Source organism: Arvicanthis niloticus, chromosome Y, assembly GCF_011762505.2.
Source record: "Arvicanthis niloticus isolate mArvNil1 chromosome Y, mArvNil1.pat.X, whole genome shotgun sequence".
Lineage (NCBI taxonomy): Eukaryota > Metazoa > Chordata > Mammalia > Rodentia > Muridae > Arvicanthis > Arvicanthis niloticus.
Window position 1 is genome coordinate 11422367 of NC_133431.1, and position 27103 is coordinate 11449469.

The window sequence follows — 27103 nt, forward strand, 5'->3', positions numbered from 1 at the left end:
GGAGAATTTTCAATTATAAATGATTTTTTCCACATTGATCACATATCTAAGAATTCTCTCTGGTATCGTTTTTTTATGATATTGCAGATGACCCAGTTGTGTAAAGCCTTTACCATACTGATGACATTCATAAGGTTTCTCTCTAGTATGGGTTTTTTATTATATGGGAGATAACTGGAACTTGTAAAGGCTTTGCCACATTGATTACATTCATAAGGTTTCTATCCAGTATGTGTTCTTTTATGTCTTTGGAGACTACTGTGTTGTGAAAAGGCTTTACAACATTGATTACATTCATAAGGTTTCTCTCCAGTATGTGTTCTTTTATGATATTGGAGACTAATGTGATGTGAAAAGGCTTTACCACATTGATTACATTCATAAGGTTTCTCTCCAGTATGTGTTCTTTTATGATATTGGAGATTACTGTGACGTGAAAAGGCTTTACCACATTGATTACATTCATAAGGTTTCTCTCCAGTATGTGTTCTTTTATGACTTTGGAGATTACTGTTTTGTGAAAAGGCTTTACCACATTGATCACATTCATAAGGTTTCTCTCCAGTATGTGTTCTTTTATGACTTTGGAGATGACTGTGATATGAAAAGGCTTTACCACATTGGTTACATTCATAAGGTTTCTCTCCAGTATGACTTCTTTCATGCCTGCAACAGTAATGGGCACATGTGAAAGCTTTACCACATTTATTAGCCTGATCAATCATTTTATCATTATGAATAAATTTTACAGTTGGTCTCATAATAAAGAACACTCAGATCTTATGCTTTTATCACTTTGATGTTCACGGTTGTACTTGAAAATACCTGTGATGGTAAGAGCATTTACTACATGGCTCACATTTATAACATCCGTTTTCTATATGAGATTTCTACATGATGCATTCATAGGTCAGAATAAAATGGAACAATTAAGAGCATTAAAACTCTGATTGCATTCTTAGTTTTTTTTCTGTAGTGTGCATCACACCACAAAAGCACTGTGAAATAGGATGAACAGAAAAAGTGCAAAATTCTGATACCCATAAAGATTTTCTGTAGTATGAATTTGGGTAAAGTAGAGAAAACCAAATAATTGTAAACACCTATCATATTCAGAAAGTCTACCAAAGGCAGAATACTACATATCTTCTCATTGTTGTGAAATAGACAGAGGCTGTTTTTTTTAGTATCCCTATGCTCACATGGTTTCATCCATTCTGACAATTGATACCGCCATTAAAAAAGCAGAACAAATGAAATGTTTCCACATTGAATTCACATGCATTGACTTTTTGTTCATTGTAGACATGATTAATGTTTCTCCAAAACAACATTCTCGATTCTCATAAACTGACAAAACAATACAATTAAAAATTTCACTATAAGAATACAAGTGTCACCAACTTTATCATGGACTATTTGATTATTAGAAGGTTATGGATACATGTTTATCACTATTCAATGTGCAACATCTAAATATTATGAGACTATACAAATTGGTGGTTCCACAACATAGCTCTAATGGAGATACAAATCAATTAAAGGAATCTCTTAAGGCATTGTTTCCTTCTCTTCTTGCTTATAGAAATGCCTTGCAAACACCAATCAGATAACTGACATGGAGGTACATAGTTTTGGGAGAATATTATAATCATAGCTACAATAAAATGACTCATATTTTACACACTTGCTTTCCTTTAGAGCATCCAGATCATATTAAAATTTCCTCACAAGCATATTTGTATTCGATTAAACATTAAAGTTACCTTTCATGGCCGGGCGGTGGTGGTGCACACCTTTAATTCCAGCACTTGGGAGGCAGAGGCAGGCAGATTTCTGAGTTCGAGGCCAGCTGGTCTACAGAGTGAGTCCCAGGACAGCCAGGGCTACACAGAGAAACCCTGTCTTGAAACCCCTCCCCCCCAAAAATACCTTTCATGACGTCTAGAAGTTTGATGTTGTTCTTTAGTATGATGGACTTCCAAATTATAGCCTAAAACCAAGGTACAAGAAAATCAATGATATGGTATTGGAATTAGGCAAAACTCAAGTTACTCTGAATTTTCACAGCAATGAACCTGATTTATTCAACTCATATATTACTTGTTCTCTATTGAAATAAGAGATGATCATGAGTAACACAGAAACATTTTTCCCTTATTTTGAGAAGCAAAAAAAAAAAAAAAATTCAGTCTTACCAATAGCAGTGAGGTTCCAGTAGGTCTCCAGCATCACATCTTTGTAGAGATTTTTCTGGGAAGGATCCAGCAAATTCCACTCTTCCTCAGTGAAGTTCACATGCACATCATCGAAACTCACTGCTTCCTAAAATATCACATACATGTGTACAACACAAAGCCTGATACTGACATCAATACAAAGTAAAGTTATGCTTCCTAGACAATATAATCAAATAATTCAGGTGATTCCTCCACTTATTTTCTGACACACAAATTATAATTTAATCACTATGTCAGTTTAGAAGAAACTTGAAATATTGATACTTGAACCCTTGAAACAGGGTTCACCTGTGTCACTCCTGAACCCTTAGAATAGGATATAGCCTTGCAACACAAATGGCAATTGAGAGGGATATGCAGGGGAAACAGATCTACTGTACTGAGCACACATCTCAAAAGCTGGATGAAAAATTACTAACTACAAAAGTGATGGGCATGCTTTGTGTATTTGCTCATGTCTTTAATTGCAGAGGTACAGGCAGGTGGATATCATTGAGCTGGATACCAGCACGGTCTATGCAATGAGTTTCAGGACAGCAAAAGTTATATGTTAAGAACCTCACTCTGCTACAAAAATAAAGCAGGAAACAAAAATGACAGAATGAACTCACAGTTCTTTAATGAAGTTACTGCAAAGAATTATGCATTCACTGCAGTACTGTATTCATCTTGAAAAACATGCAGTGAACCAGTTTAAACAGCAAAATTAATTAAATTTTACTAGAAGGGAATGTATGTTTAAACAGTTAAAAATAGACAAGTGAAAATATTAGTACTGTATATGTTGATTAGAAATAAAGAACATAGTTCAGGAGATATAGCTCAGGAGTTGAAAGCTCTTGCTGGTCTTCCACATAATTGTGGTCAATTTCTGACATACACATGTGGACCAACACCTGTCCATTTCTTCATGATCATAAATTCTGAGGCCATCTTCTGACAACAGTAAAGATGAGGCACACATTCATAGTCATGCACACATGTATAACACACTTATTTATCCAAAATTTCAGAAGAAACACAAGAGTTAGGCAGAATATCATACACCTGCAATTCAATGACTCTGAAGAATCAGATAATATTAATGATGTGAGCTGAAGACATCTGGAGAAATAGAATATAATGTATATATTTTGCTGAATTTCAAAATGAAAGATGTAGACTAAGAGCAGCACAAAATCATGTGCCTACTTAACAAAAATATGTCAGGTGGCTTATGTGGTTTCTATATCTACAATTAGAACAGGAAGTGCTTCACAGGGAAATTTGGTCTAGAAAAGCAAAAACAGAATGAATAAAGTTAAAATATAAAACCACCAGGTTTGCAAAATAGCATAGCATTGAACAGCAAATGTGTGCACAGTATCTTATGTTTTTAGGGACAGAGTCCAAATGGGGAATGTATGGGAGCATGAGAAGAAAGCTGAAGGATCAGATTCAACCACAACACTGGAGACACCCAGAACAAAAATTTGTCCTGTCTAAGAGAAATTCAGGGGTAAATCTGGAGCAGAGACTGAAGGAATGGTCAATGAAAACTCATTCAATTGGAGACACACATGGACAAGCTCCAATCCATGACATTATTAAAGATACTCGGTGATGCTCCCACACCGGAGCCTTGCATAATTGTCTATGGAGAGGCTCCACCCAGCAGCTGACTGAAGCAGAAGCAGAGATCCACAGTCAAACATTGCATAGACCTTGGTAACTCTAATGGAAGGGTTGGGGGAAGGATTGAGGGCCCTGAAGAGGATAAGAACTCCACAGGAATACCAGCAGACTCAACTAACCTTGATCCTTGGGGACATTCAGAGACTGAGCCACAAATAATAACACACACAGGCTGGACAAAGGACCCTGGCTCTTAAGTAGCAGATTGCAGGTCAGTCTTCATGATGGTCCTACAACTACTGTAGCAGGAGCTGTCCCAAAGCTGCTGTCTATCATTGGAATTTGTTCCTCTAACTGGGCTGACACTTCTGACCTCAGTAGCGAGGATGCACATAACCCAATACAGACTTGATACACCATCATGGGTACCCAGGGGCCCACATCCTCTCAAAGGACAAACAGAAGATACAGTAGAGAGTCTGTGAAGGCAGGCGACTTAGAGTAGGGACACTACTAAGTTCATAGCCATTTTAATTACAAAAACTTAAAACTGGAAAGAATCCAGATGCCCTTCAACCAAAATATGGATATGGAAAATGTGGTTCATTTACAAAATGAAACATTATTCAGCTATTAAATACAATGACATCAAAAATTTTGCAGGCAAATGGATACAGCTAAATACTATCATCTCTGTGAGGTAACCTAGATTTAAAAGCATGTGCATGTATGGACTCACAAGTGAATAATAATTATAAAATACAGGAAACCCACACTACACTCCATAGATACAAAGAAACTAAACAAGAAGGAAGGCCCAAATGAGAATGGTTGAATTATTCCCACTCAGAAGGGGGAATAAGCAATCGTAGGAGGCAGATGGAAGAGAGAGAACTGGATGGGAGAGCAGATAAGAAAGAGGAATTGGGTAGAAGCAGCAAAAGGTGTGGTGAAATACAAGAGAGGGCCAGAGGGGGAAAATGAATCAAAATCTGCAGCTGCCTGGGGAAGGGAGGAGGTACATTTAGGATGTGCCTGAGAGCATGAATTGGAGGGTGACAAGGAGTCTATGGGGTTGATCTTAGCAGAGTTGCATAGCAGTGAAATATGGATGCTGAAGAGGCCACATCTGCAGTCAGGCAGGACCCCCAGTGGAGAGTTAAAGTCACCAACCAATCCAAAAACCTTTATATCCAAAATTTGTTCTTATCCATAAGAATGCAATCTACAACATAGTTTCTGTCCAGCAGCAAAATAACCCTTTGATACCATGTTGTTGTTCTAACTTGCTTCTCTGCTGCTGTGATTGAATCCTCTGAGCAAAATCATCTCAGGTAATAAATGGTTGTTCTGCATGGTTCGGTCAGATCAGTCCATTATTTTGGGAGCTAGGTTAGAAACTGAAGGCAAAATGCATGGAAAAACAATGTCTCCTGGTTTGCTCTCTTGCTTGACCACTGTCTCATGCTTATCCTGCTCTCTCATCCAGCCCAGGACCACTTGCTTAGGGATATTGCCACCCTCAGTGGAAGAGCCTTCCTAATCAATCATCAACACTATCTCTCACAGACATAGCAACCAGCCAGTCTGATGAGGACACACCCTCGATTGAGGTTCCTTCAGATGACTGTAGCTCTGAAATGATGAGAATTTAAGAAAACTATGACACAGACACAATAATAAATAAGAAAGTTGTAACATCCCAAAACCAATGAGCTAACCATATCAATACAAGAGGCCATGCTACCCCATGAGGGAGTTGGAGTTGTGGCTGAGCAAGGACAAAATAGGGAGGGCACCTGGCTCAGAGCAGGGAAGGATACATTGGGATGAGGACCTCAGAGACTGTGCTGCTCTGGGGTGAGGTGTATTTAACCCTGGGTTCCCAGGCCAGTGCTACCAAAGATGTGGCTAAAACAGCTGAAAGGTGGACAGAAAAGCAGATTGTCCCACACAACTCAAATGATCACCAACAAAAGACAGGATCTCTGGTCCAAGGAAGATATGCTAAATTTGTTAGAATTGATGAAGAATGACTTTCCATCTTATGACAGCTCCAAGTTCAAAACTACAGAGTCACATATGGACTGGGCAGAGGGTAGTTCATGAGGTGGGAAATGAGATCTTTCTCTTTCCACCCTATAAAACAAGGTAGGCAGAGCCTGACTTTGCCCAGGATGCTGTCTGGAAGAGCTCTCTGTCATGGACTAGTCAATGGGTCTAGGTCCTGTTGTTAAGAAGGATTTAACCCAAGGTGTGGGGCTAGTAACTAAATCGACTAGGGTGGAGTCTGTCTTATTTCATCAATGAGAGAATAATAAAGTGCCACACACAAAGTAAATAGCCACAAGGGGACAGTAAAGGCTACCCAGTAGTTTCCACCACTTGGACAGTGGAGAAAATGAAGACAGGCAGGTAGCTGTGAGCACTGTAGCAGGGTTCCAAGTCTTCTCTACCCTTACCAGAAATTAAGACCAGAGAAACACTGTCCACTATACCAGGCTCTAAAACACCTTTGAAGTACTTAGGGACTGTGACTGTCCAGCATATCCAGTATAGCAGGGTTCCAGGTTCAATTTAGTCATCTCCCTCCACATATACTCAAGAAAAACCTGAAAACCAAGGCATAGACAAAAATCTGGCAGAGAAGTCACTGTCACAGGCAGAATAATGGTTCACCTTAACAACCGGTCTCTCAATCCTTTAGTTGGGAGTCCTGAGGGTCTTGGGTCAATGCACTAAGATGTTATGTCCAAGCCACAGAGAGCACAATGACAAACAAGGAGCCTATTGCAATGCAAACACATGGAGGTCTTTATTATGAGCTCTGTAATAAAGATTTTCACCAGTCAGTCTCACGTGAGATCTAAACTGAGAGACCAAGTCTAGAAGTGCTGGGTATTTATAGTAGTTACAGTGAGATTGGGACATTAACACACAGGTCAGCAACTTAACATTTTAAAAACTACATTTCTGGCATAATCTGTAGGAACCAATCAAATGGACAAAAAATCTTCTGACAACCATGATGGGTAGACTAACTTTTTCTCTGTAAGGTGTATTAGTTATCAATATGTAGCTTAACCCTGCAGTTGTACCTTGACTGGCTGTGGACAAGGTGGGCTTGTCATAGGATGTTTGCTCAAGTGGACATTGTGTACTCTCAGAAACACAATTAATTGGGATTTACAAACTCATCTTTGTGCCTGAGGCCCTTATTATTGAAAGATGCTCCTGTTCAACCACAAGCTATGCATTTCAGTAGAAAAGGTACTTTGTCCAAAGACCTGCCTCACTATCTGTTACTGCAGATCCTAATATCAGTTGCACTTACTCTGAGACAGAATACAAGTGGAAGTTGCCTCTCTCCCTGTGCATCATCTTATAGATAAGATAGAAAATGCCCACCTGCCCTTCCTTTCCTGCCTCATCCCTGTGTCTCAGCCCCACTTGGGCAGACAGTCCCTGTTCAACCACATACTTTACCTGCCAGGAAACAGGTAAGCTTTCTATATATCTATCACACTGTCTGTTATCCCAGATGCAATGATCACAGTTTCCCCTAGCACTGTACTAAACACCAGAGGCAGCTTTACCTCTGTCTTGAATCTATCTCCTTGTGGATTGCTAAGATCATCTCTTCCTGCCCACTGCTTCTCCCTGCTCCCAACATTAGCAAGCATTCCCTATTGAGGATACCCACTAAACATGTCAGTAAAAGAGGCTACATCAGGCAACTTTCTCTGTAAATCCAGACATCAAATAGCAACCCAGGAACAAAACTCCCACCCAAGCAAGACAAATCCAGAAATCAGTACCGAGATAATAATCACTTCAATCCCAGAGGCCTAGACATCAGCATAGGAATATAATAAATAACAGCCATAAAAATAAGTCACCAAAAGCCACAAGCTATCCTATCACAGCAGGTCCTGAGGAATTAAAACATGCAACAGATATGGTGCAAAAGAGGTTGTTTGGGGGCAGGGAGATGAGTGAGAACCTGGGGAAGAGATAGAGGCACAGAAGAGGATGTGCAGACAGACAGACAAACAGGGAGCAGAGAGAGAGCGCTGAGAGTAAACAAAGAAAATAGAGAGAAGGCATGAACTGAGACAGGGAACAGAGACAGTTGTGTAGCTGGTGGTTCGTGTATATAAAGCACACCTGACAACAGCAGCAGGTGATGGAGGCAGGGAATGACTTAAGCAGTTGCTAAGTCCCTGAAAGAAGAGCATTGAAATTGCCTGTGCACTGACAACTACAGAGACAAGGTTCACTCAGGGAACAGGAAAGAAAGAGAGAGACTCAGACATTAAAGATGACTATGACAAAATGGATACATTATCAAAAAATGTGGATTCGAAAAGTTTTCTGGCCCTAAACAACCAGAAATTCTGAAACATATGAGAAGGGGAAACTACAGATGATTGGAATAGAGAAAGGTGACTATCAGCACAAAGGGCTTATAAAAAATATTTTCAACGAAATCATACAGGAAACTTTTCCTAAACCAAAGAAGATGCCTGTTAATGTACAAGAAGCATCCAACACACCCAACATATTGGAGAAAAACAAAAGTCCCTTTACCACATAATAATCAAACACTAAACGTAAAAAATAAAACAACATAAAAAACTGTTCCAGAAAAAAATTAACAAAAACTAAACAAAACAAAACAAAGTAACATATAAAAGCAGATCTATTAGATTTATGCCTGTCTTCTTAATGTATACTATAAAAGACAGAAGGGTTTGGACACATGTGCTGCAGAGTCAGAGAAACCACCCATGTTTCTACAAGAAAGTAACTGGTCCAAATGTCTTGGGCAGATTCAGAATTAGCCATGACAGTGAAGTTACTCAGAGGTCACCTCCTGACCTAACATGTGAGGAGCATCACCAGGGACCTCACAGGTGGTCACATCTGGCGGATGCTTCCCATGCAGCCCCAGAGAGGACCCAGCACTCCAGCTCCCACCAATCAGCCTCCTGCTCCTACCCATTGTGGGCAGTGATCCTGTGCTCACCATGACTGGATTTCAGAGCTTCCCTGAGGTCTCCACACAGCACTCACAGCAGAGCTCAGAGCAGGACACAGATGACCATACAAGCCTGCACAGGCACAGCAAACTTGCAGATTGGCACCCGGAAGAACCCGCCTCCTTGTCTAATTGGCAGGTCTGCCTGGAAGCCTTGATTGGCCAGTGAGTCTTAGCACTCCTCAAGGTTAAAGTGAGCTTCCGGTCCAGGGTCAGACTTTTTCCAGATCTCAGGAGGGGTTTTCACCCCATTAGCATTTGTTTCTGTCTTCAAAGAGGAATCTCACCCCACCCAGCCCTCGGGGAGAACCCAGCATTCCAGCTCTGGCTGTTCAGCTGCCTACTCCTCCCCTCTGAGAGCAATGATTCTGCAGTTACCAGGACCTGACTCCAGACTTTACCTGAGTTTTCCTCACAGCACTTGCCTTCTTCTTCCTGTAATCAGGGTGAATAGCTTCCATAGCCCAGTACTCAGTGTGCAGTGGAGGCATCAATCTGACCCATAAGAGGAAGGATGCTCCAGCTATTTCTTAGCATTCTGTCTAAAGTCCACCCCAGTTACCTGGCAACAGCTAGTTATGCTCCTCCCCATGGTTACCTGGCATCTACAGGGTAGGACTGACAACCTGTAAATGTGGCTACTTGCCCCCTCCTCTCATTTGATCTCTTTATCTATTGTTATCTTTTTCTCTTGCTCTCTTGGGCTCTTCCCTTCCCCCCCTCTCTCCACATGCTCATGCCTGGCCTCTACTTATCTACTCTGCCTTTCTCTGCTTTTCTCTGCCTCTACTACCCTCTTAATTCCCCTCCCCATGTCCTGAATAAACTATATTCTATACTGTACTGTCATGTGGTGGGTTGCTTCTGGGGAAGAGCTGTCTCAGCATGAGGCATGGTCCCTCCAGGGGAAGTAATATCTCAGCAGGAAGCATGAGCTTGCTGAGACATCCCCTTCCCCCACACCTCCCCTCACACCAATAGATCATTTTCCATTTCTCTTTAAAGAGAGGTAACCATGGGGAGGAGGATACCTGGCTGTCACCAGGTAACTGTGAGGTAGAGTTTTAGACAGAATGATAACACCATTAACACTAAAGAGAAATTTTAGGAAACAAGAGACTTATTGTGTGGCTTCATGCTGGGCTCAGGGAAACTGCAGCTTCCTTTCACCAGATGATAGGTATCAATCAACCCTGGAAAAAATCCAGGATCATAAGTGAAACACTGTTGAGCACTACTGTTAGCCAGTACATCAGTGGCAAAGTGCAGAAAAACCAGAGTTGTGTTAGTACAGGTTCTCTTGATAAACATATTTCAAATATTAGAGAGAATGAATCATCCTATGTATGTAAAAAGGTGACCAATAAAGGCTGTTAGACAAGGTAAATTAGAAAAACAAGGACTGGTTATTTTCATGATGCAGAATATTACAGCTGATATTCAGTGTATATGGGATTCTGAAGAGAGAAGTACTTTGTAATGCCAGCCTTAAGACACAAACAAATCACCTTTGTTTTGTAAAAATGTAGGGCAAGTACAAAAAACAAAAACACTGCCCTGTCCAATGTCCTTTATATATGTAGGTTGTCAAAAGAATCTGTAGCCCAGATTAAAGGTGGATCTGAACATCTCAAAAAAGCAAGATTAATAAAGGGTTTCTCAACTTCAAAATTAAATTAAACTTGTTAATTTGACCCTAGTTCCTTTTTGTTCCTAATGAATATAAACTTAAAATTGATATGAAAGGACAAAAATATATTTAATCAACATATCCACACAGGTACAATAAATATAAAATGATAATATGGGTCTGAATCTTTCCTTGGAATAGGTAACATGTTTTAAAGAGTTTACTACTCCTAGACCAGAAGATGTTATTAATACTGGACATTGTCCTCACTGATACAAGACTAACACATCTATGTTTTTAATTATGATATACACATATTTTAAATTTTATGCAGGCATAAATATGTTAATAATTTAAAAGATATTTATGTCTAGTAAAACCTCTTTAAAAACAGATAAATATACAAAGATAGGCAGATCCAGCACAGAGTTTATCTTATCTTCTAAATTAAACCACAACCATTTTCATACCTTCAGCTTTGTTGAATTAAAATAATCACAGCAGGGCTTTTTAATTGTTACTAAGCCTCTATCAAAAACAAAACAAAACAAAACAAAACAAAACAAAAACCCATGGCATGGCTGGCCAGTATTTGTAAAACTTGGAAGAGGAATAACTGTGTACGTAATGTAAATTTGTCTCCAGATATACTGAGTAAAGTATTTTTAATGTGACTGATTGCAGGATGTCTACAGTCTCATAAGGAACAATTTGTCAGTTTTCTGTATGTAAAACCACTTATCTCATTGTTATCATAGGGTGAACTATGATAATTTTTAAATTCGGTGCCAATGAGAACTTAGAAAGAGGAGATATAAATTGCTTACTTCCCACTCCTGAATAAATATTTTCACAAAAGATTGTGAATTTTTTCTGTTAAGCCTATTGTACCTTATGGTGTTAACATTTATAAAATGTTAAATTACCTAAATGGCTTTAATAAAAGAGTTATATATAGATTACGATGGAAATTTTCCAAATGAGAAGAAAAGAAAGCATACAAAGCCGATGGAAGTATTTTAGGCACTTAGATCATAAATGTTTAGGGAAAAACTTATGGGATTAAAGTATTTGTCTTCAGATCAACATTTATGAAAAACTGTGTATAATCTAAGTTTTGTTCTATCCTATGTCCAGTCTACATTGAGGAGAGTCAGAATACAGGGATGATTCTCTCAGAGCTTCTATGGGAAGTCACACTCAGTCCAAGCAAGGATATGGAGTAATGTTCACAAAGAGGGAAAATAGGACAAAGAAAAGCTTGAATATACAGAGATTCTTCAGAAGATCAAGTGATGACCTAGACAAGAAATTTCAATAGACCTTAACAGAAGATCAACAGAAGTTGATTTTGCTAAATGTGGAATTTTAAGCCGGCATGTATGACTATGATCACTTTCAAAATGCAGTGTGACTCTTTAGCAAGTGAAGGGACAAGAGTCCTCAAAAATTATGTTTGATCTTGTGACATGTTACTTAGAAAATAAATTCTTACTCCTGATTCTCTTTGTCATATATAGATGCATCTCAATATCCCAGATGAAAGAAAAGTCCCTGGAATACTTCAGCATGGCAGGGTCTATATACAGCTGAGAAAAACTAACAACCTTATTAAATACTGAGGTCAAATCTAAAACCTATACTCAGCAAATATGAAAGACCATCTCAGTATGAAAGAGAACTTCTCAATAATAGATTGTGTTCGTTGTTACACTAACTATGCATGCTTCCTGATTTAAATGATCACAGGAGTTTCTACCATCAAATGCACAGATTTATAGAATTATTCAAATATCCTGTCTCATGCTATTGAACTTCAACTCTCTTTTCTTATAATGCAGCAGATACATGTGCTTCATGTGCACAGGGAATCCAGAATGCAACTTGTGTGCTAAGTTTAAGCAGCTCTGCAAAAAGATATTTATTAGATAAGGACAGCCACCTGTGTTCAGGGACATAATCCAGACAAAGTCAGGCAGAGAAATGGAAGCCCTGCTGATAAAGGGAGCCCTGCATTTTGAGCTGAGTTCCACTGAGCCTTGTGGCCTGCAACATTCACACAGGTTTTCCAAAACCTTGATTCCTGAAATCATGGATCTTGGCTGTGAGAGAAACTGTATCAAATACTGGAAGATGAGTCAAAATACATACAGCCTAGGACCCTGCCCAGCTCTCCAGGTGGCTGTCCCATAACCAGCTGTGTAAAAATGTCTTCTAAAGGTCATTCTATTTTACTATTAGTTCAGCAGCTTTATGGCAACAAGGAATATGGTATTAATGGTAATCAATACCATTAGAATCCATGACCATTGTCCCACTGTCTCACTTCTCTGCTGTGAAATGAGTTCCTTGGTCAGAAGCAATACTGTGTGGAATGCGGTTGTGGTGAATAAGGCACTCAGTATGTCCATGGATCATGGATTTGGCAGAAGCAATATGTGCATGAAAGTCAAAATCATAAGCAGAATATGTATCTATTCCAGGAAGGAGAAAGCTTTGTCCTTTGCCCAAGAGAAAAGATCTGATGTAGTCAACCTGCCACCAAGTCACTGGCTGGTCAACCCAGGATACAGTTCCATATCTAGGGCTCAGTGTTGGTCTCTACTGCTGGTAGATCTGGAAATCACCAGCAGATGTGGCCATGTCAGGCTTGGTGAGAGGACGACGCTACTGTTGTATCCATGAATAAACCCCACTGCGTCCACCATGGACACTATGTTCATGGTCCCATTGGAAAATGACAGATATAGCTGAGGACACAGCTGACTTCCCACAGAATATATCACTCTAACTACTTGGTTACTGAGTGTATACTCAGCTAAACTTAACTTTTGATCAGCATTTACATGGGACACTATCAATTACTGATTATCATGACTATTGATCACTTTTGGTTATTGACTAGTATTGATTATTGGCCATTGATTAGTATTGATTATTTATTAACAGGATGATCAATCGTTACTCCATCACTGTCACTCACCTGCCTCTGCCTCCTGAATGCTGGGATTAAAAGTGTGCACCATCAGTTATTGAACGTTATTGGTTATCAATTAGAATTAATAATTATGGATTACCATTTATTGATTATTGATCAGCATTGATTATTGACAGTTATTTCATCACCAACCTCCTTCTGCATCTGCCTCGGTATTGATAATTATTGATTATCTTTTATTGATTATTGATTATAGATCAGCATTGATTATTGATAGTTATTCTATCGCAATCATTCCCCTGCCTCTGCCTCCCAAGTACTGGGATTAACGGCATGTTCCACCACTGCCCGGCTTCTTTGACCATTGTGAGAGATCTATCCACATACTTCTTCCTTTTATATCTTTCTCAACAATATTCTAATCGTTCCGTCTCCAAGTCTCTGAGAGTTAAGCCGTCCCACTGTTTATAGCTGATGATTCAATGAATAATCACACATTTCCCAACAAATGCATGAGCATGACCACTGCATGAAGCTCTGAACTGTGGTGATTTCCCTTTACTGCTGTCTTTCAGGATTGTCCAAGAAACATGTTTTCATGCTGCAGTCGTTCACTTTTGAATGGGGCCTGCATAACAGGCAGAACCCTTAGTAAAGCAGGACCTAGTTATTTCTTCCTTAGTCACTTGATGATAGGGCCTGTACCAGGAAGTCCTAGGTGCATGTATAATACCAGGGGCATTGTACAGGAATAGACACTACAGGCTTCTAGGCAACTCAGGTACCTAGCATTAGTTTCCAAGTTGCCCCCTCCCCAGCAAAACCCAAGCCTATCTCTACTCTCTAGGCTAATCCCAAACAATACTAGAGTTTTCAAGGTACACCCTCAACAATACCAGGGTCTCCAGGTTATTCCCCCAACAAACCTGCCCCTAGGGTTACAAGACAATGCCTAACAACCACTAATGCAGAGGGGAGGTGAAGTTAAGTTTATGATGTGACTCCCAGCACCAGACAATTATGTTAAAGGCCACAGCAGCTTTCCAATTAGTACTTTCTACTTGCTGCTTACAATTAAACTTTTCCCTGATAGATATTTGAGGCTCCACCATGACCAAAAAAGTCTTGGCTGATGCTGGTGCATTGGGGATGGAGGCAAGCTAGCTCAAATAGAAGAAAGACCCTGCTGGGTGTTGCATCAGATCAGCTCCTGTGTGTTTTCATTTTGGGGATCACTAACATTTCCCTGGCATGGCATGTTCAATTTCTACTAACATGGAATAGCAGGCCAAGACAGTTCTTTTCAAGGGAGGATAGTTGGATAGAGTTGCTGGTAGAGCCTTGCCTCAATATTCAAAATCTATGATTCACAATAAACAGCTGTCAAAGGCTCCAAACAACATTCTTTGCAGCACTGAGCAGAAAAGAAAGGATTGGGTGCTCAAAGTAATTTTCAATTACATACAGAGGCAAGCCTCAGATACAGGCAACATTCCTATAAAAAGAAATAAATAATAAGCAGGAGTTTGAAAAAGTGGAAAAATTCTTTTAAAAAGATTTATTTTATTTTGAGTACACTGTTGATGTCTTCAGACACACCAGAAGAGGGCATTGGATCCCATTACAGATGGTTGTGAGCCACCATGTGGTTGCTGGGAATTGAACTCAGGACCTCTGGAAGAGCAGTCAATGCTCTTAACCACTGAACAATCTCTCCAGCCTGGAAAGAAATTCTTAATGACTTGGGATTGAAGGCGAATGAGAACCAAAAAGAGAATATAGCAGTATTGCATTTGAAATCAATAATTGACTTTTAAAACAAATATATGTAGAATGAATTAGGTAGCATTCCTTCTGTTTCTATTTTGTGGAATTGTCCAAGGTGTATTGGTCTTAGCTCTTCTTTGAAGGTCTGGTAGAATGCTGCACTAAAACTACCTAGTCCTTGCCTTCTGTTGGACATGAGGTTTATAATGCCTGTTTTGATTTCCTAAGGGGTTATACTATAGTTTAGATAATTTACCTTATCTTGATTTAGCTTAAGTGTATGGTATCTGTCTAGATAATTATCCTTTTCTCTGGCTACACATTTCATCTAGATTTTCCAGTTTATAGAAAGAACTAATGATTTTTAAAAATTTCCTCAGTTTCTCCTGTTAGGCCTCCCTTTTCACCTCTGATTTTGTTAATTTGGATACTGTCTCTGTGCTCTCTGGTTAGTCTGGCTAATGGCTTTTCTATCTTATTGATTTTGTCAAAGAACCAGCTCTTGGTTTTTTTGAGTCTGTGCACTGTCCTCTTTGTTTGTAATTGGTTCATTTCTGCCCTGAGTTTGATTATTTCCTTAAATAATCAAAAGGTCTATGTCTCTTAGGTGTGTTTACTTCTGTTTGTTCTAAAGCTTTCTTGTGTGCTCTGAAGTTTCTCCTGTAGGATCTCTCTGATATATTTATGAGGGCACTTAGTGCTATGAACTTTTCTCTTACCACTGATTTTATTTTACTGTGTCGCATGTTTGGGTATGCTGTGTTTTCATTCTCATTGACTTCTAGAAAGTATTTTATTTTTTATTTCTTCCCTGAGCAAGTTATCATTGTGTAGAATGTTGTTCAGTATGTGGCTTTCTGATGTTTTTGTTATTATTGAAGTCCAGGTTATTCTGTACTGATTTCATAAGATGCATGAGAATACTTCAGTCTTCTTGTATCTGATGAGGCTTGATTTGTGACAGATTTTTTTGTCGATTTTTTGAGACTTTGATTTTCTGTGTAGCCTTGACTGTCCTGCAACTCACTCTGTAGACCAGGCTGGCCTGGAACTCAGAAATCCACCTGCCTCTGCCTCCCAAGTCCTGGGATTAAAGGAGTGTGCCACCACTGCCCGAAGATTTGTGGTAGATTACATGGTCAATTTTGGAGAAGATGACATGAGATGCTGCAGAGAAGATATATATAATTGTATGTCTCCCTTTTCATTTATGATTTTGGTAATTAGGATATTGTCAATGTGTCCTTTTATTACTTTGGCTAAAAGTTTTCCTATCTTGTTGATTTTCTTTATCTATTCTCTCTCTCTCTCTCTCTCTCTCTCTCTCTCTCTCTCTCTCTCTCTCTCTCAGGTGAAATGTTTCATATGTAAGAGTCAGAGGAAAAATTTAATGAGGTGAAAAGGATGGCAACCCCATAGGAAGAATAACAGTGTCAACTAACCTGGACACTTTAGGGATTCCAGAGTCTAAGCCAAAAACCAGGAAGCATATAGGGGATGGTTCATTGCCCCAGGCATGTGTGCAGCAGAGGACTGCCTTGTCTGGCCACAATGGGAGAGGATGTACTTAACCCTGTAGAAGCTTGATGCCCCAGGGAAAAGGGAAGCTGGTGGAGATGAGGTGTTGGTGGGTGGGCAGGTGTGAGAGAAACCTCTCAGAGGCAGCAGGGAGGAAGATGGGGAGAAGACCTCAGGGAAGAGGGACCAGAAAGGGAGGCAACTTTGGAATGTAAAAAAAAAATTTTAAATTTAATTAAAAAGAAAAAATAGAAATAGAATTGAAAAAATATATATCTACATTGAGTTTGAAAAAGAGCAGATGGCTTCCTGGCAGAGAAAGTGGCATTAATTCACTACTCTTTGACCTGGCTGCTATGTGCAATGTTAGCTTCTGTGATCTGTAACATGACACACACAGTTACAGCCAATGACCTGTGTCTCAATCATCTGACCTGACTTAACACTGAAAGTGCATTGGACAGATCTCCAAAGTTGGAAATTCAACATTTTGTCGATTATGCTAAAGTTCCAAAATTATACCTATTAATCTAGTTTGTCTTCATTCACCTGATCTGAATAAATACACACTGGCAAATTAAAAAATTAATCCCCTGTCACCACAAGTTTTTTTTTTTTAAATTTGGTAATGGTGATTCCAGTGTTAATGATTGGAAGTGACATTATTAAAACCATCATCACAACAAACGTAACTTATTTTAAAAAGTGCTTCACTTGCCTCTCTGTCCAATTTAAGGAGAAAAAAACAATCATGGCATTAATCAAACATTGGGTTAAATGTTAGCTGAATACTTCATGGAATCTATCATCATAAACCCTATGGTGGGTCCCACCATAAATTTCATTGTGTGAACACAAACTACTTTATATTAAGTACATTGACATAAAATGGACCTTTTCTCTTCCAGAAATTATAGCCACATTCCATTCCATGATGTTTGTACTTGATCATGTAATAAGGACTAACATATATCACCCACAAGTTAATGAGTGTGAGCCCATTTATATTGCCAAAGAAGGTCTTAGATAATCCAACAACACAGCTGAAGTACAAGAAAAAGGCTTTGAAACCAACTGCATGAAGATGATGAAGGCCCTTAAAGTAGAAATGACTATTTAACTTAAAGAAATTCAGAAAAACACAAACAGTTGGAGTAAATCAATAAATACTTCAAAGACAGCAGAAAAACACAAACAAAAAAGTGGAAGAAACCAATCAATCTTATAAATAAAGGCAAGAGCTGGGCAGTGGTGGCACACACCTTTAATCCAAGCACTTGGGAGGCAGAGGTAGGTGGATTTCTGAGTTTGAGGCCAGCCTGGTCTACAGAGTGAGTACCAGGATAACCTGGGCTATACAAAGAAACCCTGTTTCAAAACAAATGAAAATAAATAAATAAAGCCAAGAAAAACAAACCAAGATTAGAAGGAAATAGAAACAATAACAAAATCACAAACTGAGGGAATGATGGAAACAAACCTTTAAGACTGCAAAGAAGAACTACGGAGGCAAGATTCACAAACAGAATACAGAGATGAATGACAAATCTCAAGCAATGAAGATACAATAGAAGGTATGGAAATATCACACAAAGAAAATGTTAAACATAAAACTTCCTGACATAAAATATCCAGAATATCTAGGACACTGTGAAAGGATAAAATATAAGGATACTAGGACTAGAGGAAAAACAATATTAGATCAAATTCTCAGAAAATAATGATAACAAAATCTTAGAAGAAAAATTTCCAAAATAAGGAGGGAGGTGCCTATCAAAGTAAAAGAATCATGAAAATACCTAACAGAATGGACCCTAAAATGAAGTCTCTTTCGTGTACAATAATCAAAACATCCAGCACAAAGAAAAAATATTAAAAGCTACAAAGATCAAAAGCCAATAAACATATAAATGAGGATATTTTAAAATTGCAGATGATCTTCAAGGAAATTAACTATACACATGAAAATATAGGTCGTAAATAATCTTGTATTATCTGCAAAAGAAAGGAAAACACACAATTACCCCAACACCAGCACCACCACCAGCAGCAGCAACAACAAAATACAAGGAGTTAACAATCACTGTTCATTGACTCTCTCAGTATCAATGATCACAGTTCACCAGTAAAAAGACAAAGGCTAACCAAATAGATGCTAGTAAAATCTATCCTTCAATTGCATACAAAAACTATAGCTCAACATTGAGAATAGCATCAATTCCAGGTAATGAAACGTAAAAAGATTTTCCAAGCAGATGGACCAAAGGAGCAAGCTGATGTAGTCACTTTAAAATATAGCAAAATCAATTTTGAACAAAATTAATCAAATGAATTGGAGAAAGACACTACAAATTCCTCAAGTTCAAAGTATGTTTTGAGTTTTATACAATCATGTAACTGTAATCCCCTACATCATCAAAAACAAATAGCATATCATATCCATCCAAATTCACAGGACGTACTTCACTATCCTTAAATGCCATTGTGAGGAAGTACTGGGCTAAAAGAAGACCAAAAGCCAACAAGGAAATCTCCAAACTGCATCTTCATGTCTGATCTCAAAGCATTCTTCAGATCTCCAACTCCTTCCTGCTTTGCTCACTACAACACAATTCTTTCTCTTTGGCTGGTTTTATTCCCTAAAACTGTTTACCTGAGCAGGTACCCCACAGCTCTGGAATCTCAAAGTATTAGGGCTTCAAAGGTAACTTCAATATTACAGCTTCTTGTTCCAGTATCTGGGATCCACTCAGGATCATCTGCGCTCCTCAAAAGAGATCTGCTCACTTCTGCTGCTCGTCCATCTATTCCACTCTAGGTTCTACTTGACTCCACTTTACTGCTGCTGCTGTTCTTTCTGCTCATCCCATGGGACTGACATCTTCAATACACTGGGTTCTTCTGCTGTAACTAAGAATCACTGCATTGCTCTCCTACACTCTCTTCACAGGGCCAAGTCTTAGCTGCTGTGCATGACAGATTCATTTATGCCTCTGAAACCAATACCACCTGGGTGATTCTCACACATGATCAACTCCAGGTGAACAACAAGGTACAAACTTAGCTACCTCTGGAACACAGCTTCTTTGTCCTCTCAGACAACACTTCTGAGAAGATTTCACCTTAGTGATGCTGGTTTCTTCATCACCACTAATATTTTAACTATGGCTAACCAGCATCAATTGTCTCAGTCAGTCCTTCTATTCTTTCCTCTAAAAGCAGAGTCACATGGACAAAACTTCTGAGTTCCTCTGCTTGCTGGGGCCCAAACATGGCCCCTTCTATTATATCATCACCAGGTTTCTATTTTGCAACAACTTCACTGCCTAAGCTTGGCTGTCCTTGAACTCACTCTGTAGATAAAACTTGAACTCAGATCTGCATTGCTCTGTCTCCTGAATGCTTGAATATAATGTGTGCAACACTTTGCCCATACCTAAGCTTTTCATTACCTAAAACTTGTTCTGTACCAGGATGACTTGAATCAGAAATCTGCTTGACTCTGATCTCCTGGGATTTAAGGCACAACCACCATACCTGGACCTAAGTATATCCTATATCCTTTTAGATTTTAAATTGAAAACCCAGTATAGTAACCACAATCTGTCCATTGTCATTTTGACACATACTTGTACCTTCTTATGTGCACATAAAAACAATAACCAGTTAATAATAATGCCTAATATTATACAGTTCTTATGCATAGAACATCACAACTATATATTTAGGTGGATGGAATCTTGCCATAATATCACCATTTCTTTAATACCATTGTGTATCTTTGATCATAAAATTTAGCTTCATTCAACTTCCTGGTGAGATTTTCTCTTTGAGCCTAACATTTTATATTTTTCCTTTTTAAGATTACTAAGCATGATCAAAACAAACACCCTGAGAGAAAACACAGGCCAAAGACTATGCGTGGCTTTCCTGAGATTTCCTTCTCAATGCAATTAACAAAGTAAACCTCTTTACCTTAAGATGAGAGCAAAAGACAGTAACATTCTTCATCAAAACATTATAAAAATTATATACAAAATGCAAATCACCCTTAGCGCATATGTGTTGTACTAGGACCCCCCATGAAGTTCCACTTAATGCATGTACAAATCCAAAGTCTAAAAACCCACATTGCTTCCAACAAAAGCATGGTCAGGCCTACCAATAAGAATACTTAAGCCTGGGGTACCAACTTCTGTCTTAGAATTTCCATTGCTAAGAAGAGACACTGTGACCAAGGCAACTGTTTTAAAGGCAAATAGTTAATTCAGTCTGTTTTACACTTTCAAGTGTTTAGTTCATGACCAACATAGCAGGAAGAATGTCAGCATGCAGGCAGCCATGATGCTGGAGAAAGAGCTGAGAGTTTTGCTTCTCATTTTCATGAGAAGGCATCTAGGAAGAGACTGTCTTCCAGCCAGGTGGTAGGAGAGTCTTTGTACTGGCCGGAGCTCCAAAGACCACCACCCTAGGAGTTCACTTTCTTCAAAACAGTAATATCTACTCCCACAAGGCCAAACATACTAATATTGTCACTTCTTAGGGACAAGCATATTTAAATCACCACAGTATATTCCTACTTTAAATTCTTTCATACATTTAAATATGAATAGGACATGTAGACGCTTTACCACATTGATTACTTTCAAAAGGTTTCTCTCTAGTATGTGTTGATGTTTCTATTCAGAGAATACTGTGGCATGTAAAGGATTTTCCAAATTGAGTACATTCACAAGAATTCTGTGCAATTTGTGGTCTTTTATCTCTTTGGAGACTACAGTGATAGGCTTTTCCACATTTGTCACATTCATAAGGTTTCTCTGAAAAGTAAGTTACTTGAAGTATTTGGAGAGTACAATGTCATGCAAAGACTTTACCTCATTCATGGCATTCATGCAGTTTCTCTACATTATGTGTTCTTTTATGTATCTGGTGATGCCTGTGACATGCAAGGGCTTAGCACCTTGATGACACTGAGTCACTCTCTTGAATGTGTTCCATTATATAGTCGCAGATAAAACTGAATTGTCAGTTTTTCCACAGTGATTACATTAATGAGGCTTCTCTCCAGTGTGATTTCTTTGTGTGTGTGTAAAGAATTCTGACATGCAAAGTCTTTACCACATTGTGAATATTCAAGCAGGTTTCTCTCTGGTATGTGATCCCTCCTGTCATTGCAGATGACTGTGACTTGCAAATGCTTTACAACACTGATTATATTCATGAGGCTTCTATCCAGTACATGTTTTTTTTATAATAATGGAGATGCTAAAGTTCTGAAAAGTCTTTACCATGTTGATCACATTCATGAGGTTTCTTCAAATGTGGGATCTTTTATGTTTTTGAGATTAGTGGGACATGCAAAGGCTTTAGCTCAAAGATTACATTCATAGTTCTGTCCAATACAGGTTCTTTTATGTTTTGGAAAAAATCTTTATAGAAAGACTTTTACCACTATAAAGTCCTCACAAAAGGGAGGAACTCCCCCCACCCAAGCCTCAGGAATTCATCGTCACCCAATAACTCACAAGACACAGAAGTTGATGTAATCAGCAAGAGGTATATTTTGACCAGCATGCTGAGGTCAAGACCCAGAACCCATGCAGGGGCAGTGGGGTTTGACCCCGAGCTTTGGAGGCACAGGGAATTTAAAGGCAAAACCACAAGGAAAAAACCATGATCCAGGGGGAGTCAAGGGGGGTTATTGGAAAGCACCTGTGGAAAGTCCCAGCATATTATTCAGTTTGTGACAGGGTCTAAGTAACAGTCAGGGAGGATATTCTGTATAGACTATTCTCAACAGCCTATTCATACTCAACCATCTTGTGGTCAGCCAAATTTCTGAAACACAGAGTTCACGAATGAGCTGACCTGTATTCTTGGTTCTGCTCAGCATGTGAGAAATTTTTGAAAAATTTTAACACTTTCACCACAATGATTACATTCATATGTTTCTTTCCAATATGGGTTGTTTTATGGTTTTGGAGACAAAAATTTTCTGAAAAGGCTTTTACCATATTAATTACATTCACACAGTTTCTCTCCAGTATGTGAACGTTTATGTCTTTGGAGAATTTTCAATTATAAAGGATTTTTTCCACATTGATTACATATCTAAGAATTTTCTCTGGTATGGATTTTTAATGATATTGCAGATGACCCAGTTGTGTAAAGCCTTTACCATACTGATTACATTCATAAGGTTTCTCTCTAGTATGGGTTTTTTATTATATGGGAGATAACTGGAACTTGTAAAGTCTTTGCCACATTGATTACATTCATAAGGTTTCTACCCAGTATGTGTTCTTTTATGACTTTGGAGATTACTGTGTTGTGAAAAGGCTTTACCACATTGATTACATTCATAAGGTTTCTCTCTAGTATGTGTTCTTTTATGACATTGGAGACTACTGTGACATGAAAAGGCTTTACCACATTGATTACAATCATAAGGTTTCTCTCCAGTATGTGTTCTTTTATGTCTTTGGAGATTACTGTGATCTGAAAAGGCTTTACCACATTGATTACATTCATGAGGCTTCTCTCCAAGATGTGTACTTTTATGACTTTGGAGATTACTGTGACGTGAAAAGGCTTTACCACATTGATTACATTCATAAGGTTTCTCTCCAGTATGTGTTCTTTTATGATATTGGAGACTACTGTGACGTGAAAAGGCTTTACCACATTGATTACAATCATAAGGTTTCTCTCCAGTATGTGTTCTTTTATGTCTTTGGAGATTACTGTGATCTGAAAAGGCTTTACCACATTGATTACATTCACAAGGTTTCTCTCCAGTATGTGTTCTTTTATGATATTGGAGACTACTGTGACGTGAAAAGGCTTTACCACATTGATTACAATCATAAGGTTTCTCTCCAGTATGTGTTCTTTTATGTCTTTGGAGATTACTGTGACGTGAAAAGGCTTTACCACATTGATTACATTCATAAGGTTTCTCTCCAGTATGTGTTCTTTTATGATATTGGAGACTACTGTGTTGTGAAAAGGCTTTACCACATTGATTACAATCATAAGGTTTCTCTCCAGTATGTGTTCTTTTATGTCTTTGGAGATTACTGTGATCTGAAAAGGCTTTACCACATTGATTACATTCACAAGGTTTCTCTCCAGTATGTGTTCTTTTATGATATTGGAGACTACTGTGACGTGAAAAGGCTTTACCACATTGATTACAATCATAAGGTTTCTCTCCAGTATGTGTTCTTTTATGTCTTTGGAGATTACTGTGATCTGAAAAGTCTTTGCCACATTGATTACATTCATAAGGTTTCTACCCAGTATGTGTTCTTTTATGACTTTGGAGATTACTGTGTTGTGAAAAGGCTTTACCACATTGATTACATTCATAAGGTTTCTCTCTAGTATGTGTTCTTTTATGACATTGGAGACTACTGTGACATGAAAAGGCTTTACCACATTGATTACAATCATAAGGTTTCTCTCCAGTATGTGTTCTTTTATGTCTTTGGAGATTACTGTGATCTGAAAAGGCTTTACCACATTGATTACATTCACGAGGCTTCTCTCCAAGATGTGTTCTTTTATGACTTTGGAGATTACTGTGTTGTGAAAAGGCTTTACCACATTGATTACATTCATAAGGTTTCTCTCCAGTATGTGTTCTTTTATGAATTTGGAGACTACTGTGACATGAAAAGGCTTTACCACATTGATTACATTCATGAGGCTTCTCTCCAAGATGTGTTCTTTTATGACTTTGGAGATTACTGTGTTGTGAAAAGGCTTTACCACATTGATTACATTCATAAGGTTTCTCTCCAGTATGTGTTCTTTTATGAATTTGGAGACTACTGTGACATGAAAAGGCTTTACCACATTGATTACATTCATGAGGCTTCTCTCCAGTATGTGTTCTTTTATGTCTTTGGAGATAACTGTGATATGAAAAGGCTTTACCACATTGGTTATATTCATAAGGTTTCTCTCCAGTATGACTTCTTTCATGCCTGCAACAGTAATGGGCACATGTGTAAGCTTTACCACATTTATTAGCCTGATCAATCATTTTATCCATATGAATAAATTTTACAGTTGGTCTCATAATAAAGAACACTCAGATTTTATGCTTTTTATCACCTTGATGTTCACTGTTGTACTTGAAAATACCTGTGATAGTAAGAGTATTTACTACATGGCTCACATTTATAACATCCTTTTTCTATATGAGATTTCTACATGATGCATTCACAGGTCAGAATAAAATGGAACAACTAAGATCATTAAAACTCTGATTGCATACTTAGTTTTTCCTGTAGTGTGCATCGCACCACAACAGCACTGTGAAACAGGATGAACAGAAGAACTGCAAACTTCTAGTACCCATAAAGATTTTCTGCAGTGTGAATTTGGGTAAAGTCAGAAAACCAATTAATTGTAAACACCTATCATATTCAGAAAGTTTACCAACGGCAGAATACTACATATCTTCTCATTGTTGTGAAATAGACAGAGGTTGGTTTTTTTTAGTATCCCTATGCTCACATGGTTTCATCCATTCTGACAACTGATACTGCCATTAAAAAAGCAGAACAAATGGAATGTTTCCACATTGAATTCATATGCATTGACTTTTTGTTCATTGTAGACGTGATTAATGTTTCTCCAAAATAACATTCTCGATTCTCATAAACTGACAAAACAATAAAATTAAAAATTTCACTATAAGAATACGAGTGTCACCAACTTTATCATGGACTATTTGATTATTAGAAGGTTATGGATACGATATATGTTTATCACTATTCAATGTGCAACATCTAAATATTATGAGACTATACAAATTGGTAGTTCCACAACATAGCTCTAATGGAGATACAAATCAATTAAAGGAATCTCTTAAGGCATTGTTTCCTTCTCTTCTTGCTTACAGAAATGCCTTGCAAACACCAATCAGATAACTGACATGGAGGTACATAGGTTTGGGAGAATATTATAATCATAGCTACAATAAAATGACTCATATTTTACAAACTTGCTGTCCTTTAGAGCATCCAGATCATATTAAAATTTTCTCACAGGCATATTTGTATTCGACTAAACATTAAAATTACCTTTCATAGCTGGGCAGTGGTGGTGCACACCTTTAATCCCAGCACTTGGGAGGCAGAGGCAGGCAGATTTCTGAGTTCGAGGCCAGCTGGTCTACAGAGTGAGTCCCAGGACAGCCAGGGCTACACAGAGAAACCCTGTCTTGAACCCCCCCCCCCAAAATACCTTTCATGACGTCTAGAAGTTTGATGTTGTTCTTCAGTATGATGGACTTCCAAATTATAGCCTAAAACCAAGGTACAAGAAAATCAATGATATGGTATTGGAATTAGACAAAATTCAAGTTACTCTGAATTTTCACAGCAATGAACCTGATTTATTCAACTCAATATTACTTGTTCTCTATTGAAATAAGAGATGATCATCAGTAACCCAGAAACATTTTTCCCTTATTTTGAGAAGCAAAAAAAAAAAAAAAAAATCAGTCTTACCAATAGCAGTGAGGTTCCAGTAGGTCTCCAGCATCACATCTTTGTAGAGATTTTTCTGGGAAGGATCCAGCAAATTCCACTCTTCTGCAGTGAAGTTCACATGCACATCATCAAAACTCACTGCTTCCTAAAATATCACATACATGTATACAACACAATGCACGATACTGACATCACTACAAAGTAACATTATGCTTTCTAGACAATATATTCTTATAATTCACATGATTCCTTCAATTATTTGCTGACACATGATTTATAATATAATCACCATGTTAGTTTAGAAGAAAGTTGAAATATTGACACTTGAACCCTTGAAACAGGGTTCACCTGTGTCACTCCTGAACCCTTAGAATAGGATATAGCCTTGCAACACAAATGGCAATCGAAAGGGATATGCAGGGGGAAACAGATCAACTGTACTGAGCATACATCTGAAAAGCTGGATGAAAAATTACTAACTACAAAAGTGATGGGCAAGCTGTGTGTATTTGCTCATGTCTTTAATTGCAGAGGTACAGGCAGGTGGGTATCATTGAGCTGGATGCCAGCATGGTCTATGCAATGAGTTTCAGGACAGCAAAAGTTACATGTTAAGAACCTAACTCTGCTACAAAAATAAAGCAGGAAACAAAAATGACAGAATGAACTCACAGTTCTTTAATGAAGTTACTGCAAAGAATTATGCATTCACTGCAGTACTGTATTCATCTTGCAAAAACATGCAGAGAACCAGTTTAAACAGCAATATTAATTAAATTTTACTAGAAAGGAATGTATGTTTAAACAGTTAAAAATAGACAAGTGAAAATATTAGTAATGTATATG

At 38.2% G+C, this 27103-nt stretch overlaps 1 protein-coding gene across 1 annotated transcript; it reads right to left on the reverse strand.

The window, feature by feature from the left end:
- Positions 1-221: 221 nt before the first annotated feature.
- LOC143437398 (uncharacterized) lies at positions 222-26309 on the reverse strand. Its single transcript, XM_076922234.1, has 6 exons — positions 26276-26309; positions 26010-26070; positions 24504-24742; positions 23334-24005; positions 13652-13658; positions 222-594 (listed from the first exon to the last, which is right to left on the reverse strand). The coding sequence occupies exons 1-6, from the start codon at positions 26307-26309 to the stop codon at positions 222-224; spliced, it is 1386 nt and encodes a 461-aa protein (XP_076778349.1).
- Between the last annotated feature and the right edge of the window lie 794 nt (positions 26310-27103).